The sequence below is a fragment of the Orcinus orca genome, chromosome 9, assembly GCF_937001465.1.
Source record: "Orcinus orca chromosome 9, mOrcOrc1.1, whole genome shotgun sequence".
Classification (NCBI taxonomy): Eukaryota; Metazoa; Chordata; class Mammalia; order Artiodactyla; family Delphinidae; genus Orcinus; species Orcinus orca.
In genome coordinates, this window is record NC_064567.1 from 54,328,370 (window position 1) to 54,349,495 (window position 21,126).

The 21,126-nt window shown below is 39.4% G+C and overlaps 1 protein-coding gene across 6 annotated transcripts in view; it reads left to right on the forward strand.

Annotated features, from left to right (window-relative positions):
* CDK14 (cyclin dependent kinase 14) overlaps positions 1-21,126 on the forward strand; it is a 711,364-nt gene that overhangs the window by 291,928 nt on the left and 398,310 nt on the right. For all 6 annotated transcript variants that reach the window (XM_049714769.1, XM_049714770.1, XM_033420532.2 and 3 more), the window contains one exon: positions 6,569-6,663. In XM_049714769.1, coding sequence (XP_049570726.1) covers positions 6,569-6,663 — 95 coding nt within the window. The remainder of the gene's footprint in view (positions 1-6,568; positions 6,664-21,126) is intronic.

Consider the following 21,126-nt stretch of genomic DNA (forward strand, 5'->3'; position numbering starts at 1 on the left):
TTTATGGTTTCCTTTGCTGTGCAAAAGCTTTTAAGTTTCATTAGGTCCCATTTGTTTATTTTTGTTTTTATTTCCATTTCTCTAGGCAGTGGGTCAAGAAGGATCTTGCTGTGATTTATGTCATAGAGTGTTCTGTCTACGTTTTCCTCTAAGAGTTTGATAATTTCTGGCCTTACATTTAGGTCTTTAATCCATTTTAAGCTTATTTTTGTGTATGGTGTTAGGGAGTGATCTAATCTCATTCTTTTACATGTAGCTGTCCAGTTTTCCCAGCACCACTTATTGAAGAGGCTGTGCTTTCTCCACTGTACATTCCTGCCTCCTTGATCAAAGATAAGGTGACCATATGTGCGTGGGTTTATCTCTGGGCTTTCTATCCTGTTCCATTGATCTATCTTTCTGTTTTTGTGCCAGTACCATACTGTCTTGATTACTGTAGCTTTATAATATAGTCTGAAGTCAGGGAGCCTGATTCCTCCAGCTCCATTTTTCGTTCTCAAGATTGCTTTGGCTATTCGGGGTCTTTTGTGTTTCCATACAAATTGTAAGATTTTTTTTTCTAGTTCTGTAAAAAATACCAGTGGTAGTTTGATAGGGATTTCATTGAATCTGTAGATTGCTTTGGGTAGTAGAGTCATTTTCACAATGTTGATTCTTCCAATCCAAGAACATGGTATATCTCTCCATCTATTTGTATCATCTTTAATTTCTTTCATCAGTGTCTTATAATTTTCTGCATACAGGTCTTTTTGTCTCCTTAGGTAGGTTTATTCCTAGTATCTTATTCTTTTTGTTGCAATGGTAAATGGGAGTGTTTTCTTGATTTCACTTTCAGATTTTTCATCATTAGTGTATAGGAATGCCAGAGATTTCTGTGCATTAATTTTGTATCCTGCAACTTTACCAAATTCAGTGATTAGCTCTAGTAGTTTTCTGGTAGCATCTTTAGGATTCTCTATGTATAGTATCATGTCATCTGCAAACAGTGACAGCTTTACTTCTTCTTTTCCGATTTGGATTCCTTTTATTTCCTTTTCTTCTCTGATTGCTGTGGCTAAAACTTCCAAAACTATATTGAATAAGAGTGGTGAGAGTGGGCAACCTTGTCTTTTTCCTTTTCTTAGTGGAAATGCTTTCAGTTTTTCACCATTGAGAATGATGTTGGCTGTGGGTTTGTCATATATGGCCTTTATTATGTTGAGGAAAGTTCCCTCTCTGCCTACTCTCTGCAGGGTTTTTATCATACATGGGTGTTGAATTTTGTTGAAAGCTTTCTCTGCAACTATTGAGATGATCATATGGTTTTTCTCCTTCCATTTGTTAATATAGTGTATCACATTGATTGATTTGCGTATACTGAAGAATCCTTGCATTCCTAGAATAAACCCCAGTTGATCATGGTGTATGATCCTTTTAATGTGCTGTTGTATTCTGTTTGCTAGTATTTTTTTGAGGATTTTTGCATCTATGTTCATTGGTGATATTGGCCTGTAGTTTTCTTTCTTTGTGACGTCCTTGTCTGGTTTTGGTATCAAGGTGATGGTGACCTTGTAGAATGAATTTGGGAGTGTTCCTCCCTCTGCTATATTTTGGAAGAGTTTGAGAAGGATAGGTGTTAGCTCTTCTCTAAATGTTTGATAGAATTCGCCTGTGAAGCCATCTGGTCCTGCGCTTTTGTTTTTTGGAAGATTTTTAATCACAGTTTCAATTTCAGTGCTTGTTGATTGGTCTGTTCATATTTTCTATTTCTTCCTGATTCAGTTTTGGCAGGTTGTGCATTTCTAAGAATTTGTCCACTTCTTCCAGGTTGTCCATTATATTGGCATAGAGTTGCTTGTAGTAATCTCTCATGACCTTTGGTATTTCTGCAGTGTCAGTTGTTACTTCTCCTTTTTCATTTCTAATTCTGTTGATTTGAGTCTTTTCCCTTTTTTTCTTGATGAGTCTGGCCAGTGGTTTATCTATTTTGTTTATCTCTCAAAGAACCAGCTTTTAGTTTTATTGATCTTTGCTATCATTTCCTTCATTTCTTTTTCATTTATTTCTGATCTGATTTTTATGATTTATTTCCTTCTGCTAACTTTGCGGGTTTTTTTGTTCTTCTTTCTCTAATTGCTTTAGGTGCAAGGTTAGGTTGTTTATTCGAGATGTTTCCTGTTTCTTAAGGTGGGTTTGTATTGCTATAAACTTCCCTCTTAGAACTGTTTTTGTTGCATCCCATAGGTTTGGGGTTGTCGTGTCTCCATTGTCATTTGTTTCTAGGTATTTTTAAATTTCCTCTTTGATTTCTTCAGTGATCACTTTGTTATTACGTAGTGTATTGTTTAGCCTCCATGTGTTTGTATTTTGTACAGATCTTTTTCTGTAATTGATATGTAGTCTCATAGCGTTGTGGTCGGAAAAGGTACTTGATACAATTTCAATTTTCTTAAATTTACCAAGGCTTGATTTGTGACCCAAGATATGATCTATCCTGGAGAATGTTCCATGAGCACTTGAGAAAAATGTGTATTCTGTTGTTTTTGGATGGAGTGTCCTATAAATATCAATTAAATCCATCTTGTTTAAGTAGCATTTAAAGCTTGTGTTTCCTTATTTATTTTCATTTTGGATGATCTGTCCATTGGTGAAAGTGGGGTGTTAAAGTCCCCTACTATGAATGTGTTACTGTCGATTTCCCCTTTTATGGCTGTTAGTATTTGCCTTATGTATTGAGGTGCTCCTATGTTGGGTGCATAAATATTTACAATTGTTATATCTTCTTCTTGGATCGATCCCTTGATCGTTATGTAGTGTCCTTCTTTGTCTCTTGTAATAGTCTTTATTTTAAAGTCTATTTTTGTCTGATATGAGAATTGCTAGTCTAGCTTTCTTTTGGTTTCCATTTGCATGGAATATCTTTTTCCATCCCCTTACCTTCAGTTAGTATGTGTCTCTAGGTCTGAAGTGGGTCTCTTGTAGACAGCATATATATGGGTCTTGTTTTTGTATCCATTCAGCCAGTCTGTGTCTTTTGGTGGGAGCATTTAGTCCATTCACATTTAAGGTAATTATCAATATGTATGTTCCTTTTCCCATTTTCTTAATTGTTTTGGGTTCGTTATTGTAGGTCTTTTCCTTCTCTTGTGTTTCTTGCCTAGAGAAGTTCCTTTAGCAGTTGTTGTAAAGCTGGTTTGGTGGTGCTGAACTCTCTCAGCTTTTGCTTGTCTGTAAAGGTTTTAATTTCTCCATCAAATCTGAATGAGATCCTTGCTGGGTAGAGTAATCTTGGTTGCAGGTTTTTCGCCTTCATTAATTTAAATATGTCCTGCCACTCCCTTCTGGCTTGCAGAGTTTCTGCTGAAAGATCAGCTGTTAACCTTATGGAGATTCCCTTGTGTGTTATTTGTTGTTTTTCCCTTGCTACTTTTAATATGCTTTCTTTGTATTTAATTTTTGACAGTTTGATTAATATGTGTCTTGGCGTATTTCTCCTTGGATTTATCCTGTATGGGACTCTCTGTGCTTCCTGGACTTGATTAACTATTTCCTTTCCCATATTAGGCAAGTTTTCAACTATAATCTCTTCAAATATTGTCTCAGTCCCTTTCTTTTTCTCTTCTTCTTCTGGAACCCCTATAATTCGAATGTTGGTGCGTTTGATGTTGTCCCAGAGGTCTCTGAGACTGTCCTCAGTTCTTTTCATTCTTTTATCTTTATTCTGCTCTGCAGTAATTATTTCCACTATTTTATCTTCCAAGTCACTTATCCGTTCTTCTGCCTCAGTTATTCTGCTATTGATCCCACCTAGAGTAGTTTTCATTTCATTTATTGTGTTGTTCATTATTGTTTGTTTCATCTTTAGTTCTTCTAGGTCCTTGTTAAATGTTTCTTGCATTTTGTTTATTCTATTTCTAAGATTTTGGATCATCTTTACTATCATTATTTTGAATTCTTTTTTAGGTAGACTCCCTATTTCCTCTTCATTTGTTAGGTCTGGTGGTTTTTTATCTTGCTCCATCATCTGTGTTGTGTTTTTCTGTCTTCCCATTTTGCTTATCTTACTGTGTTTGAGGTCTCCTTTTTGCAGGCTGCAGGTTCCTAGTTCCCTTTGTTTTTGGTGTCTGTCCCTAGTGGCTAAGGTTGGTTCAGTGGGTTGTGTAGGCTTTGTGGTGTAGGGGACTAGTGCCTGTGTTCTGGTGGATGAGGCTGGATCTTGTCTCTCTGGTGGGCAGGTCCATGTCTGGTGGTGTGTTTTGGGGTGTCTGTGGACTTATTATGATTTTAGGCAGCCTCTCTGCTAATGGGTGGGGTTCTGTTCCTGTTTTGCTAGTTGTTTGACATAGGGTGTCCAGCACTGTAGCTTGCTGGTCGTTGAGTGAAGCTGGGTTCTGGCGTTGAGATGGAGATCTCTGGGAGATTTTTGCTGTTTGATATTATGTGGAACTGGGAGGTCTCTTGTGGACCAGTGTCCTGAAGTTGGCTCTCCCACTTCAGAGGCACAGCACTGACTCCTGGCTGCAGCACCAAGAGCCTTTCATCCACATGGCTCAGAATAAAAGGGAGAAAAAGTAGAGAGAAAGAATTAGTAGAAGTAGGAAGAAAGAAAGAAAGAAGAAAGGAAGGAAGGAAGAAAGAAGGAAAAAAAGAAAGGAGGGAGGGAGGGAGGGACGGTGGGAGGAAGGCAGGAAGGAAGGAAAAAAGAAAGAAGGAAGATAAAGTAAAATAAAGTAAAATATAATAAAGTTATTAAATTAAAAAATAATTATTAAGAAAAAATTAAAAAAAATGGACGGATAGAATCTTGGGACAAATGGTGGAAGCAAAACTATACAGACGAAATCTCACACAGAAGCATACACATACACACTGACAAAAAGAGGAAAAGGGGAAAACATAAATCTTGCTCTCAAAGTCCCCCTCCTCAGTTTGCGATGATTTGTTGTCTAAAGGAGGGAAGGAAGGAAAGAAACAAGGAAGATAAAGTAAAATAAAGTTATTAAAATTAATTATTAAGAAAAAAAACGGACGGGTAGAACCCTAGGACAAATGGTGGAAGCAAAGCTATACAGACAAAATCTCACACAGAAGCATACACATACACACTCAGAAAAATAGGAAAAGGGGAAAAAATAATAAATCTTGCTCTCGGAGTCCACCTCAATTTGGGATGATTCGTTGTCTATTCAGGTATTCCACAGATGCAGGGCACATTAAGTTGATTGTGGAGCTTTAATCCGCTGCACCTGAGGCTGCTGGGAGAGCTTTCCCTTTCTCTTCTTTGTTCGCACAGCTCCCAGGGGCTCAGCTTTGGATTGGGCCCCGCTTCTGCGTTCAGGTCGCTGGAGGGCGTCTGTTCTTCGCTCAGACAGGACGGGGTTAAAGGAGCCGCTGATTAGGAGGCTCTGGCTCACTCAGGCCGGGGGTGGGGGGGGTGGGGGGGTGGGGGTGGGGGGGTGGGGGTGGGGGGTGGGGGGGTGGGGGTGGGGGGGTGGGGGTGGGGGGTGGGGGGGTGGGGGTGGGGGGTGGGGGGGGTGGGGGGGTGGGGGTGGGGGGGGTGGGGGGGTGGGGGTGGGGGGTGGGGGGGTGGGGGGGTGGGGGGGTGGGGGGAGGGGCACGGAGTGCGGGGCGGGCCTGCGCGTCAGAGGCCGGCGTGTCGTTGCACCAACGTGAGGCGCGCCGTGCGTTCTCCCGGGGAAGTTTTCCCTGGATCCCAGGAACCTGGCCGTGGCGGGCTGCACAGGCTCCCTGGAAGGGGGGTGTGGATAGTGACCTGTGCTCGCACAGAGTCCCCTTGCTGGCGGCAGCAGCAGCCTTAATGTCTCTCGCCCGTCTCTGGGGTCCGCGCTTTCAGCCGCGGCTCGCGCCTGTCTCTGGAGTTCCTTTAAGCAGCGCTCAATCCTGTCTCCTCGCGCACCAGGAAACAAAGAAGGAAGAAAAAGTCTCTTGCCTCTTCCGCGGCTCCAGACCTTTTCCCGGACTCCCTCCAGGCTAGCCGTGGTGCAGTAACCCCTTCAGGCTGTGTTCACGCCGCCAAACCCAGTCCTCTCCCTGAGCTCTGAACAAAGCCGGAGCCTTAGCTCGCAGCCCCGCCCGCCCCAGCGGGTGAGCAGACAAGCCTCTCAGGCTGGTGAGTGCTGGTCGGCACTCATCCTCTGTGCGGGAATCTCTCCACTTTTCCCTCCGCACCCTGTTGCTGTGCTCTCCTCCGCCGCTTCGAACCTTTCCCCCTCCGCCACCCGAAGTCTCCGCCCGCGAAGGGGCTTCCTAGTGTGTGGAAACTTTTCGGCCTTCACTGCTCCCTCCCACTGGTGCAGGTCCCGTCCCTATTCTTTTGTCTCTGTTCTTTCTTTTGCCCTACCCAGGTACGTGGGGAGTTGCTTGCCTTTTGGGAGGTCTGAGGTCTTCTGCCAGCGTTCAGTAGGTGTTCTGTAGGAGTTGTTCCACGTGTAGATGTATTTCTGGTGTATCTGTGGGGAGGAAGGTGATCTCCGCGTCTTACTCTTCCGCCATCTTCCCCTCGTCCCCCCTATTCATTGTTAATTAGTCTGATACAATCTATTTTGTTTACCCTCTGCTTCATTTTTAGCCAACAAGTCCCAAATTTGGAAAAGCTGACTCATATGAAAAACTGGAAAAACTAGGAGAAGGATCTTATGCTACAGTATACAAAGGAAAAAGCAAGTAAGTTCATTAATTTTTGAATATTTCACATGTAAAATATACCTGTTCTCTTACTGGTAACAGTATGTTTAAATAATTTTTATTTAATACACAATAGATTTTCCTCCCTCAGGTTTTTTGTTGTTACCGTTGTTGTCATTGTTTCAACGATTGTAAAAGAATTGTAAAAGAATTGCTTTTCTCTGTGAGCAAACAGTTTTGCAGACCTGTCCAATTTATCTTTTCTGTCCTTCCTCTCTTCCAACTTTGTTTTCTCTTTCTCTCATTGGAACCCTCAAATGAGAATTCATTTCCAGGTGAATGATGTGATTAATTTCTCATGGAGGTTTAGCGTTTGCTTAAGAATAAGAGTACTGATTTGACAAAGCCAAATGTATTGATTATTCCTGACATCTTTTTAACTTGAGCTTTTACTCCATCTTTCAGAAGTCACTTAATTAAACAAACTGCAAACTCTTTCTTTCTTCCTGTGTCCTTTGGCGTCATGCTGCATATATTTCCACACAGAGAAACAACTCTTCCCCCCTTTGTCCTCTTCCCCCACATTCTCTCAGGGTCAGGGCACAGATTTGGGTTCTTAAAAAGCTTGCCCCTATATGTTTCTGATAGGCCTCCTCCCTCTCCCATATTGAATAAGAGCACAGATTTGGTGGCATGTAGCTTGTAGAAACTTTTAATACTCTTCCTGAAATAACTACAGGATACAGAAGCCTCAGTTTACCTTAATAAAAGTACCAAGCAGTGTTGAAAAAATTTTTTCTAAACTATCCTTGTTATTGTCTCCCTTTTAAGTCATTGTGTAAAATAGGAAATTCTAACTAATTACTCAGCAGTAATTGAATTACTAACTAAGCTAAGTTATTAAAGAGATAGAGAAGACAATTCTCTGAAGGATCATTCTAAACACATAATTGGAAATTTTGACTATGTGCTTATTTAGGTACTCTTTGGCTTTTCTGGAATGTAGTCTTATACCTTTGTTCATAGTTTTCAAGTTAAGATGAAGGAATATTCCTGATAAAGGAAGATATGTAAGTAAGGAAATTGAGAAATGCTGTAGATCAAAATTGAGTATTAATTTTGACTCTTAGACATTTGCCCAAAAAAAGCCTTTAAAAAATTTGAATAGAAGAAAAATATGATGGGGAAGGAAAAAAAAAAATCTAGAGGGCTGTTAATGACTTCACTGTGTCTCTTAAGCATTATGGAATGTCATGGTAATGGCATAAATGGTTGAGTTAATTTCAATAGTGGTTGTGTCCCAAGTTTTTGTATTTTTTCCTAAAGAAAAATAGTACTCTACTGTGTAAAAATTACTTGAACCTTTCATGTTAATAAGGTGAAGATAACTACACTGGATTAAGCAATTATTTTGTGTAAAATATGTTGTATTCATTGTCTCATTTATTCTTCACAACACTCTATAAGAAAGGTCCCATTTTTATATTATTATAATCTCTGCTGGACCAGACATCTTGGTGCTTAGAGAAATTTAGTCACTTGTCCAAGTCAGTACAGGTTATTAGTGACAGAACTTGTCTTGGCTCATGTCTTTATGGTTTGAGGTCATCTTTTCCTAACCATTTTACATACTGCTTCCACAGGATAAGGCCTTCTTGGAAAGACTTGGTCCTTGTTGAGTATTCCAGATGGTTCTCCCAGATGCTCTGATTTGTTTTCATGGTGGATCAAACAGAAGCAAACATACTATTTCATTATAAGGAAACAAACCAGTCATTTTGAAGTGCCTTCCCACCAGAGATATGCTCAGCTAATTTCCAAATGCAAGATGATAACTATTAAATGTTTAACTTTAAGATTTATGACAAAATCTTGAAAGATAGTTGAAACATTCTCCATTTATTATGCCCAAATAAAAGAAAGACTGCAATCTTTGAGAAGGATAGGTCTGGACAGTTAATACTTTTCACTCCATCAGGTCTCAGTGTATCTTGTCAGCATTTCTCAAGCAGTTTAAAGCTTGCTGGTCACATGTACTATTTAATTTCCTCCAGCTGGAGATGAAAGCCATTGACCACTCACCTGCTTTAGGAGATGGCAGGCTGCTTGTGCTTATTTGCTTTATGATGGCAAGGTCAGGCCAAAGAACAACAGTTACGTGCCATCTAGCAACATTAAGAGAGCTGAATTTGGTGTGTCTCCTAAAGCACTATGTAATTTAAAGAGTCAACTGAATGTTAGGATCCCTGTTCCAGTACGCCTCACCACTTTCCCATAGCTGTCTGCATCCCTGCCTCCATCTTTAAACGTTATATTTAGCATCTACCCCAAGAGCAGCTATCGTTATCTTGCAACAAAGCTGCATGGCATTTGTAGAGATACCCATGATACTCAGTTGGTGAGCATTTTATATATATGTGTATTGAATTACAGGTGTCAAGTTTGGATTTTGCAATAAACCTCATTGTTTTCGTTTGCTAGGACTGCTAAAACAAATACCATAGAGTGGGTGGCTAAAACAACAGAAATTTATCATCTCTTAGTTCTGGAGGCTAGATCTAAGATCAAGGTATTGGCAGAGTTGGTTTCTTTCTGAGGGTTGGTCCTGTAAGGGAGAATCTGTTCCATGCCTCTCTCCTAGCTTCTGCGGTGTGCTGGCAATCTTTGGCATTCCTGGCTCGTAGATGCATCACCCTGATGTCTGCCTTTATGGTCACATGGTGTTCTCTCTCTTGGTGTGTTTGTCTCCACATCCAAATTTCCCCTTTTCATAAGACTACTAGTCATTTTGGATTAGGGCCCACTGTAATGACCTCACTTTAGCTTGATTACTTCTATAAAGACCCTATTTCCAAATAAGGTCACATTCTGAGGTTTTAGGGGTTAGAACTTCAACATTTCTTTTTTGGAGGATACAGTTCAATCTATAACACTCATTAATTTCAAACCTCACTAATTTGGCATTGTGTTCATGATAATATTCTTCTTCATCTCCATTTATGATATATGTAAGTCATCTTTTATTTCATGGTTCAAATATATGAGCAAAGGATATCCCCCCATCAAAAGATTTGTGTAATTGTTGACTTTGATACAGTTGCTGTCAGCCATTGTTTAGAAACCTGAGAAGAAGTACAAAGACTTTTTATTACTCTTGAATTCTCTTGAGTTTCTTATTCCTGTAGGGATACATAGGTTGGGGAGAAGTTGACTGAGATTCCTGTACTGTGTAGCCCTCTTGGTAATGAGCTTGCCTCTGAAGAATGTGGCTGGTTAACTGCAACCATTTCAACATACAACACTCACAAATAAGTTTTCCTATTTAAAAAAAAAAAGCTTTGAACTTCCCACGGTTTTATATTTGAGTAGAGATTTGTTTTGTTTTGTTTTGAAACCAGTGTTCTCCAGCTTCTTAATACTTTCTTTGTGCATGTGTGTGTTTCTGTCTGGGGAAGGGAGGCAGTTTATCATCACTCTTGCTACTAATCTTTATCCTAGTTTGATTTCCTGGTTATGTTCTCTCTTCTAAATCCCTGTAGCATTTAATTTAGGATTTTAAAAAATCATGCAGTGTATAATATGCTACATTTTAAAACATGTGGCATTTAAAAATGTCTTTAGTTCAGCCCCTTGAAATCATCTGTTTCCCAAGGACATTTGTATCAATACATTAAGAGACTGGTTAACAGTTTTTTAGCTTATTTAATTAATGACGAGTGTTTGTTATGTTGTTTTTATGCCCCTTCTATGCTGTAGGTGAAAAAGAGGGAATTTAGATACAGATTCTGCCCTCAGGAAACTTAACAGTCTGGACGGGAGACGGTCCATATATGTAAAGAACTCTGTATGAGTTAGAACGTAGTGTATTCTATATAAGATAGAATGCAGTAAGAAAGGCCCAGGTAAAATGCTGTGGGGTTTCAAAAGGAAGGAAGAGAGGATGAGGTTGAATAAAGTATTTTAAATGTGTGCTCTCCAGTGGTGACTGAATTCACAGCCTCATGTGCTTTTAAATCAAGCCTCCCTCATCACTGTGTATATTTGTAGGACTCCTTGGGAGGGTTCCCTTTTGGGACTTGGTCCTCTAACCACATATAATGACATTTTCACCAGACTCTTCACAAAATCTATTAAAGCCTGAGGGCCTTAAACTAAAATTAATTATTTATTTGAATTATTGTGCAAATTTTGATAAAAGCGAAAGTGTTATGTTTGAGTGTTCAAGTGGGATTGGCATTAGACAGTATAATTTGGACAGGTTGGTGGGTTGTTTATATGTGAGCACCCACGGATGCCTGGCTGTTGTAGGTAAGAGCTATGAGCACCAGCCACCTCAACTCCCAACCTTGGAGTACGGTGGGACCTGTGTGTTCCTCAGCGCACTGGGATCTGCAGTTGGAGTGCACCCGAGTTCCCCCCGACCCCATGCCTGAACCCCCAGTTCTCCCGGGTTCCACACCCTTCCCCGAGTGGTGAGAATCTATAAACCTTTACTCTTGCCTGGGACAGACTCCTCTCTTTTCCTTCCTACTGTAAAGGATCGTGAGGCTGTAGCTGCTTGCTTTTGCCTTTCTCATGCTTCTAGTGTCATTTACAGAAAGAAAAAGTTTGCTCTTTGTTCTGTCTCTGTAATTAGAGTATTGGACTTACTCAGACTAAGTCCTCCCACAGATGATCCTGATTTCTGGTCATTTTTTCCTGCTTATCTTCAGTTTCTGTTGAGGTGAAGATGCCAAAACCTTACTCCTGCGGGAGCCCGCTAAACAGAGGAGCCGGCCCAAACTGGTCTGTGCCAGCTGTAAATTGTTATCTCAGGTCCATAAGAACAATGGAGGAATTTGGTCACTTTATGTAACACGAGATTTATGTGATTGAAAATGCCAGTCTTCTTTTAGCATTTCATTCTGCCAGTGTGTGCTGAATCATTGAACTTGAATTCAACGACCTCATAAATTGAGAGACTAGGCCAAACCAAGACTGAAATACACTAAATACATTTCAAAGAGCTCTTCAAAGCTGCCTGAGAAATAGGAGGAAGAAATACTGCTAATTAAAACAAGCAGCAGCAAGAAGAAAGGCAGCAGCAGTCACCCACCTTTTCAGAATCTGTGAGATTAAAGAGGTGGCTCTTACTGCTGGCCCTGAAGGTCAGCTCCACTGAAACACTATCAGGAGGAGTTTGAAGAATTCTGAAAGTCAGAAATCCCCAGATGGAAAACACTGGACTCCTGGTTCACTGACGTTTCAATCTTAAGTGTTGACACCTGGACTGTCATGCCGACTTCCAGCATCCTGAGAGGTTATCTACCCAGAACCAGGAACTCTGTGCAAAAGAGAGGCAAATCTGATTACATTTTACGGGCTCTGCTGCACTCTCTGTTTCTCATTAGGTCTGCTCTGATTTCTTTTAGACTTTGGGTCCATAGGCTTATTATCACAGCTCACTTCAAAGATCAAGCCTGTAACCACACTATTAGTCACAGGATATGAAAATGGCATCATACTATGATAATACAATCAGTGTTAACTTTGTAATTTAATGCATAAAATATGGCATTACAGTGTGCAAGAGAAACTGGATTTTTAAAAAAAACCTAATGAAATGAATGGACTTTGTGTCATGTGATTTTCAGATCTGGTGCTCCTTGTGTACAGATGAAAGTAGAGTTCTTATCCTTACCTACTCCAAGGAGGATAATAGCCCACCCACCAACATCTGCTAATTTTATTTTCAAAAACCTTAAAACCTATTCAAATTGCAGATTCAGCCCTGACTTCCTTTTCAGGAAGAATGTAAGGCATTAGGAGCTGGTTCATGGGTACAGCTGGTTCCATTTAGCTTGCAGCAGATAAACAAACAATACCTAATCTTTTTGACAAAAGTGACAATGAGTATATTGTTTAAGCAAGAACCATGATTTCAATTATTAGACCAAACTGTACAGGGATAACTTTTGTATTAGACAGTGTTTTAATGTTGGCCTCTGTTAGCCATTTTTATTATCAGGGTCTTTGATCATTTGATTGGGAGACCCTCAAAACAATCAGTGATATTTCCTGTCTTCAGAGTTGTAGTCCAGCTGGTGAAAATGGAGGCATTCCTTGGATAGTGGAGGAATATTTTGAAAGAGTTAGTGTAGAAATTTCCAATTATCATAATGTCAGGGCTCCTAGAATCTCTCTCCCACTTAAACCACTTAGTTCAGTTTAAGTGGTTTTTGAGGAGGACTAGAGGAAGGACATGACGATAAGATTGGTTTCAGTTTAAAGCAAACCCACATTCCTGAGTTGTTCATTGTTACTGTCATCCTTTTATTTTAAACCAGGATACATTTGCTGCTATCTGGAGACATTTTTGGTTTCATAACTCAGGGAGCGGTAGTGGTGTTACTGGCATCTAGAGGCCAGGGATGTTGTGAAACATCGTACAAATGAACAGGACAGTCTCCCGCAACAAAGAATTGTTTGGTCCAAAGTGTCAATAGTGCCAAAGTTGAGAAGCCCTGGTCTAAACAAGCAATGCAGAGAGGCATTGCGCATTTAAAAGAGCTCTTTCCGTCGGAGACATTTACTGAGCCCATACTGTGTTCTGTGTACTGGGCCAGGCAATGGATATGTAATGGTGGGCAAAACTGAGTTTCTCTTTCCATGGAACCTGTCATCTAGTGGGGAAGGCAAAGATTACTCGAGTCAGCAGATACATCTGTAATTTTAAATTGCAAAGAGGAAAAGAGATCTATGAAAAATAACTAAGAGAGCGGTGGGTTATATATGTTTATGTGAGGGAGAGAGGTGGGCAATGAGTATACCTTAGTTGGATGGACAGTGGAAGCCTTGCTGATGAGGGGACATTTACACTTAGATCTGAAGGAGGAGATGTGACCAACCAGGTAAAGAGCACGGATAAGAGTGTTTCAGGCCAGACCCCTAAGAAGAGCTTGGTATTTTCTACAGACTTGGAGAGCCCCATGTGACTGGGAGTTCAGGGGAGATCGGTATGAACTGAGTTTTGAAAAGTTGGCAAGGCCTTGAGGACCGTCTTAGGAATGTTCTGCTTACATATTACTGCAAGATGAACCGCCCCAAAGCTTAGAGAGTTAAAACAACAACTATCATTTATTTTGTTCATGAACCTACTCTTGGGAAAGGGCCGGACAGGAAAAGCTTGTTTTTGCTCCATGTGGTATCATTTTGCACAGCTGGACTGGGATATGAGGGATCCATATATGATTCACTAAAAAGATATAAAATGGAATCATATAAAATGCTCAATTAAAATCAGAGGGGGCAGAAAAAGAAGGAAAAGGACGTACAATGAATAGAAAACAGTTTACAAACAGGATAGCTATTAATACACTTATATGAAAATCACTTAGAATGTAATTGGTCTAAATACACCAATTAAAAGACAGATATTGTCAAAGTAGATAAAAAACAAGACCCAACTATATGTTGTTTACCAAAAACCCACCTTAAGTATAAAGACTTAGGTTAAAAGTAAAGTGATAGGGCTTCCCTGATGATGCAGTGGTTGAGAGTCTGCCTACCGATGCAGGGGACACGGATTCGTGCCCCGGTCTGGGAAGATCCCAAGGTACAGAAAGTGGAAGCTGCCTATATTTTAAGGCCTGTGCCCAGAACTGGCACAGTGTCACTTTCACCTACTTTATTTATCAAGTATTTGAAGAGACCAGATTCAAGGGGAGGGGAACACAGACTGTACCTCTTAGTGAAGAATGTCAAATAATCTTTGGGCCATGTTTTAATACCTCACAATACAGTTTGGATTTCATTTTAGTTGGGGATTAAATCTTTGCTCTTACCTTTGCACAGAGCTCTTTCACTTATCTTTTCTGACCACATATTCATTGACTACTTCTTGGATTAACCTCACTCTTTTACATAATATTCCCAAGAAGGATAAAGATCCAGTTTGGTATAAGGTGCTTTGTGTAGAGGGGGACCTTATGTAATGGTTTGCTTGAGACAGTCCTGGTTTATGCTTGTTGTCTTTGTGTAATTATTAATAGCGCTCCTTTTTGCTAATTCAGTGTTTTTACTATTTGGTGTCTCCATTTGGATGATAAAATGTATGATCAGCTTCCTTATGTAGTGCTTTATTCCTCTAGAACTTGCTAAAACATTTTGCCAAAAAACAAAATTTGATTAAAGTGTTGTACTATGGAGACCAATCGAGTATTTAGAAGCATTAATTGTAGTGAACGTTTGGGAGATTTTTTGAATTGTTTGTGATTATCATTGAACCTCTCATGAAGATTTGTCAATTAATTTAAAAAGTTTTGTGGCCAATTAATGAGTTTTAGGTACAGCACATGCTCTTGGACAGCAAGGTATGGAGACTAGACCTCAGGAAGTTTGTGAAATAGCAGCTGATCAGTCTAAAATGCAGATGACTTAACCAGATCCCTTCCTACTCATGACATAAATGATAGGCTCAGAGTAACTCAAGGTAGCAGAAATATTGGAAAGTTGAAACATGAATTAATGAGTAAGCCGGGGCTTGGGTGAAACCAGGAGCTTTTAGAGCCCAAAGCTAATGCGTTGTAGTGTCAGTGAATTTTAGTCAAATGCTTGCAGTCTGTTTAGCACTGATGCATACAAAAGGAGTATACTATACCATTAGGAGCAATTATAATAATGGAGAGATGGCATATATTTGAAAATTTAGGACTCCAAATTGCATAGGGTAATCAAGTGCAAAATTGGATTGTAGACACTGTCGATTTGGGCTGCTTTTTAAGGAATATGAGATCTGGTAGGCCAGGATCAAAAAGGAAGTCTTTGGAAAAAAGGAGTGGGGTTTGATCTGATTCTTTCCCTAAGTATGCTTGGGTTGCCCCCGAAGTTTAACTTCAGGCTCTTGTTTGTTGCCCCATCATAATGAACTGGAGAGTGATATCTTCCTTTGTCACTAAAATCTGACAACTGGAAAGATAATACATGCTCAGTGGCTTTTATTCAGAAAAATATCTGGGCTCAACAAATAGACCGGAAATTATTTTAAAGATCTCAGGCATGAGACATTTTTCATGCTTAATGTTTGATTCCAAGCAAATATGTGCTCCCTTCCTTCTGTGGTTCAAGGAAACATATATTTCCCTGTATAAACAAATTATTTGAAAATTTAAAAGATAGTTCTGTCTCTAGTTCAAAATGGTCTCCTTGGGATTGCTGTGTTTTTAACTATCTCTGTTTTCAGGGATTTTAATCAATGATCCTACAGATCCACCAGCACAGACTGAGCCAAGGAAAATTGTAAACACTAGGAACTTTGGTTAACAGTCGAAAGCCCTGTTGTAACTCAACTGAGAATAAGATAGACGTCATTCCTAGTTGGCCTGATGGGTGAGACAAGAGAGTGAATTCTGAAGCAGCTTAGCGCGCAGCACAGGTACTGACAGACAAAAAAGCCCCTGAGGAAGCAGAAAAGGAACCAATGGCTTTTGTTGTGTGTCTGATTAAACCTCTTAGGAGAAAGAAGAGATACTGGGAAACTAAGTAAATGTTACAAACGAGGCCTGTTGGGGATCCTAGAGGAAGCTGAATTCCTAATGAGAAGGCAATGGGCTGGGTTAAACAGGGACACTTTTTTTTTCCCCACTTTATGTCCTGGGAAACTTTCAGTGTTAAGCTCTGGAGAGTTGAGTGCACCTGGGACACTGCCCAAAGTAAAGCATGGAAGATGGTTAAATTAAAATAGAATATATCTCATCTCTGAGTGAAATAGAAGAGATGAAAGAATAGAACACCAACAGAGTTGGACAAAGGAAGAATCAAATAGTATGAGAGGGATTGCCTAGGGAGAGCACAAAAAACCAGCCAAGCACCAAGGAAGGAAGAGAGTTGCTGAAAATGCAGATGATGGTGTCAGATATTCAGCAAAGACAAATCAGATGAGTCCTGCAAAGGACCCATTAAATTTGCAATTAGGAAGGTTTTTCTTAAGTATGTGCAGGGAGCTGGTGGGGCTGGAGACCTTATTGCTTTGGGTCAAGAGAGAAAGGGAAAAAAATGGAGGCTGAAATGCAAGCTATTCTTTTGAGGAGTGAGGCAGAGGAGGAAAGGAGAACAAGAAGAAGGGGCAAAAGTGTTTTTGTTGTTTTGGCTTTAAACTAAATGGGAGGGGATTGAGTACGTATATGGATTATAACAAGGGAGTCGGATTTTACTCTCTTTTTAGGGAGAGAGAAAATGATTAAGAAAACACTTGAAATATATTCTGGATGAAGAAATTTGAGGAGCTTTCCTTTCTCTGTCACTTGATCTCTATTCATATGTCCCTGACAATTGGTCTCCCCCTTTCTTGTTCTGATCATATATAAATCTGAAATCATTTTTCTTGCCAGCTTCATCTCATTTAGGACTTAGTCCTAAGAGAACATTATCCATCTTAAATATCTCTTCTCTTTTTATTGGTGTTCTTTAAAACTTCAAACACACCATTAAACTTTCTGTGTAACACATTGGTTTCTCCTCTTGGCCAATTTTTCTTCATTGATACTAGTTGTAATTTTAAAATAACGTCTATTTATGTGAATCTTCTGTCTCTCTTGGTGCTTTCCCTTGGTAATTAGGGTCATGAAATAAAGCTGATATTTATTGAACTCTAGGTTAAGCTCAATTTTCTCACCTATTAAAATAGGGCTGATAATGGAATTGGTTTCACACAGCTGTGAAGAGTATTTATGAACGAATACCTTTGCAGCGCTTAGAACCGTGTCTCACGTGCTAAATGAATGTCACCTATTACTTTTTCCTTTGTTTCTTTTACCAGTTCTGGAAAAGCTTTGGGATGAGATTATTTCCCTCATTTTATAGATGTAGAAACTGAGGCCCATAAAGTTTGAGTAACTTGCCCACAATCACACAGCTAAGGGGCAGAGCCAGGATTTAGATACAGTCAGTCCAACTCCAGAGCTGAGTTCTTAATTTTTATCTCCTTTTATTTTTGGGGGGGAAAATTGTTAAAATCTGCTTTCTTAAAATCTATGCTTACTCTACCCCTTTGTTAATGATAAACTCTAGGGGTACATAGCCATTTTTTCCCTGTGATTCTCATATCTTTCCTCTGTGCCAGTATTGTAATTTCTCTTTAGTTGTTTATCATTTGTATTCTCCACTATTCTAAGCAACTTCACAGGTGACATCATAGTTATTTTTCCCCTTATTTCACCAAAGTGATTTGTGGCTTTCCATATAGGAGGTGCCTGCATGAAATAGAACACTCACTGCTCCCCTTCCCTTTTCTATTGGATAAATTTATTTTGGACAAGATTTCCATTCCATTGCTACTTTTTTTTTTAAACATCTTTATTGGAGTATAATTGCTTTACAATGGTGTGTTAGTTTCTGCTTTATAACAAAGTGAATCAGTTATACATATACATATGTTCCCATATCTCTTCCCTCTTGCGTCTCCCTCCCTCCCACCCCTCTAGGTGGTCACAAAGCACCCAGCTGATCTCCCTGTGCTATGCGGCTGCTTCCCACTAGCTATCTACCTTACGTTTGGTAGTGTATAAATGTCCATGCCTCTCTCTCGCCTTGTCACAGCTTACCCTTCCCCCTCCCCATATCCTCAAGTCCATTCTATAGTAGGTCTGTGTCTTTATACCTGTCTTACCCTTAGGTTTTTCATGACATTTTTTTTCTTAAATTCCATAAATATGTGTTAGCATATGGTATTTGTCTTTCTCTTTCTGACTTACTTCACTCTGTATGACAGACTCTGGGTCTATCCACCTCATTACAAATAGCTCAATTTCGTTTCTTTTTATGGCTGAGTAATAGTCCACTGTATATATGTGCCACATCTTCTTTATCCATTCATCCGATATGGACACTTAGGTTGTTTCCATCTCTGGGCTATTGTAAATAGAGCCGCAGTGAACATTTTGGTACATGACTCTTTTTGAATTATGGTTTTCTCAGGGTATATGCCCAGTAATGGGATTGCTGGGTAATATGGTAGTTCTATTTGTAGTTTTTTAAGGAACCTCCATACTGTTCTCCACAGTGGCTGTATCAATTCACATTCCCACCAACAGAGCAAGAGGGTTCCCTTTTCTCCACACCATCTCCAGCATTTATTGTTTCAAGATTTTTTGATGATGGCCATTCTGACTGGTGTGAGATGATATCTCATTGTAGTTTTGATTTGCATTTCTCTAATGATTAATGATGTTGAGCATTCTTTCATGTGTTTGTTGGCAATCTGTATATCTTCTTTGGAGAAATGTCTGTGTAGATCTTCTGCCCATTTTTGGATTGGGTTGTTTGTTTTTTTGTTATTGAGCTGCATGAGCTGCTTATAAATTTTGGAGATTAATCCTTTGTCAGTTGCTTCATTTGCAAATATTTTCTCCCATTCTGAGAGTTGTCTTTTGGTCTTGTTTATGGTTTCCTTTGCTGTGCAAAAGCTTTTAAGTTTCATTAGGTCCCATTTGTTTATTTTTGTTTTTATTTCCATTTCTCTAGGAGGTGGGTCAAAAAGGATCTTGCTGTGATTTATGTCATAGAGTGTTCTGCCTACGTTTTCCTCTAAGAGTTTGATAGTTTCTGGCCTTACATTTAGGTCTTTAATCCATTTTGAGCTTATTTTTGTGTATGGTGTTAGGGAGTGATCTAATTTCATACTTTTACATGTAGCTGTCCAGTTTTCCCAGCACCACTTATTGAAGAGGCTGTCCTTTCTCCACTGTACATTCCTGCCTCCTTGGTCAAAGATAAGGTGACCATATGTGCGTGGGTTTATCTCTGGGCTTTCTGTCCTGTTCTATTGATCTATCTTTCTGTTTTTGTGCCAGTACCATACTGTCTTGATTACTGTAGCTTTGTAGTATACTCTGAAGTCAGGGAGCCTGATTCCTCCAGCTCCGTTTTCGTTCTCAAGATTCCTTTGGCTATTCGGGGTCTTTTGTGTTTCCATACAGATTGTGAGATTTTTTTGTTCTAGTTCTGTAAAAAATGCCAGTGGTAGTTTGATAGGGATTGCATTGAATCTGTAGATTGCTTTGGATAGTAGAGTCATTTTCACAATGTTGATATTTCCAATCCAAGAACATGATATATCTCTCCATCTATTTGTATCATCTTTAATTTCTTTCATCAGTGTCTTATAATTTTCTGCATACAGGTCTTTTGTCTCCTTAGGTAGGTTTATTCCTAGGTATCTTATTCTTTTTGTTGCAATGGTAAATGGGAGTGTTTTCTTGATTTCACTTTCAGATTTTTCATCATTAGTGTATAGGAATGCCAGAGATTTCTGTGCATTAATTTTGTATCCTGCTACTTTACCAAATTCATTGATTAGCTCTAGTAGTTTTCTGATAGCATCTTTAGGATTCTCTATGTATAGTATCATGTCATCTGCAAACAGTGACAGCTTTACTTCTTCTTTTCCGATTTGGATTCCTTTTATTTCCTTTTCTTCTCTGATTGCTGTGGCTAAAACTTCCAAAACTGTGTTGAATAAGAGTGGTGAGAGTGGGCAACCTTGTCTTGTTCCTGATCTTAGTGGAAATACTTCCAGTTTTTCACCGTTGAGGACGATGTTGGCTGTGGCTTTGTCATATATGGCCTTTATTATGTTGAGGAAAGTTCCCTCTATGCCTACTTTCTGCAGGGTTTTTATCATACATGGGTGTTGAATTTTGTCAAAAGCTTTCTCTGCATCTATTGAGATGATCATATGATTTTTCTCCTTCAATTTGTTAATGTGGTGTATCACGTTGATTGATTTGCGTATATTGAAGAATCCTTGCATTCCTGGAATAAACCCCACTTGATCATGGTGTATGATCAGTTTAATGTGCTGTTGGATTCTGTTTGCTAGTATTTTTTTGAGGATTTTTGCATCTATGTTCATCAGTGATATTGGCCTGTAGTTTTCTTTCTTTGTGACATCCTTGTCTGGTTTTGGTATCAGGGTGATGGTGGCCTCATAGAATGAGTTTGGGAGTTTTCCTCCCTCTGCTATATTTTGGAAGAGTTTGAGAAGGATAGGTGTTAGCTCTTCTCTAAATGTTTGATAGAATTCGCCTGTGAAGCCATCTGGTCCTGGGCTTTTGTTTGTTGGAAGATTTTTAATCACAGTTTCAATTTCAGTTCTTGTGATTGGTCTGTTCATATTTTCTATTTCTTCCTGATTCAGTCTTGGCAGGTTGTGCATTTCTAAGAATTTGTCCACTTCTTCCAGGTTGTCCATTTTATTGTCATAGAGTTGCTTGTAGTAATCTCTCATGATCTTTGGTATTTCTGAAGTGTCAGTTGTTACTTCTCCTTTTTCATTTCCAATTCTGTTGATTTGAGTCTTCTCCCTTTTTTTCTTGAAGAGTCTGGCTAATTAAAAAATTTTTTTATTGGAGTATAGTTGATTTACAGTGTTGTGTTACTTTCAGCAAAGTGAATGACTTATACATACACATATATCCACTCTTTTTTAGATTCTTTCCAGGGTCCTATGTAGCTAATGAAACAACA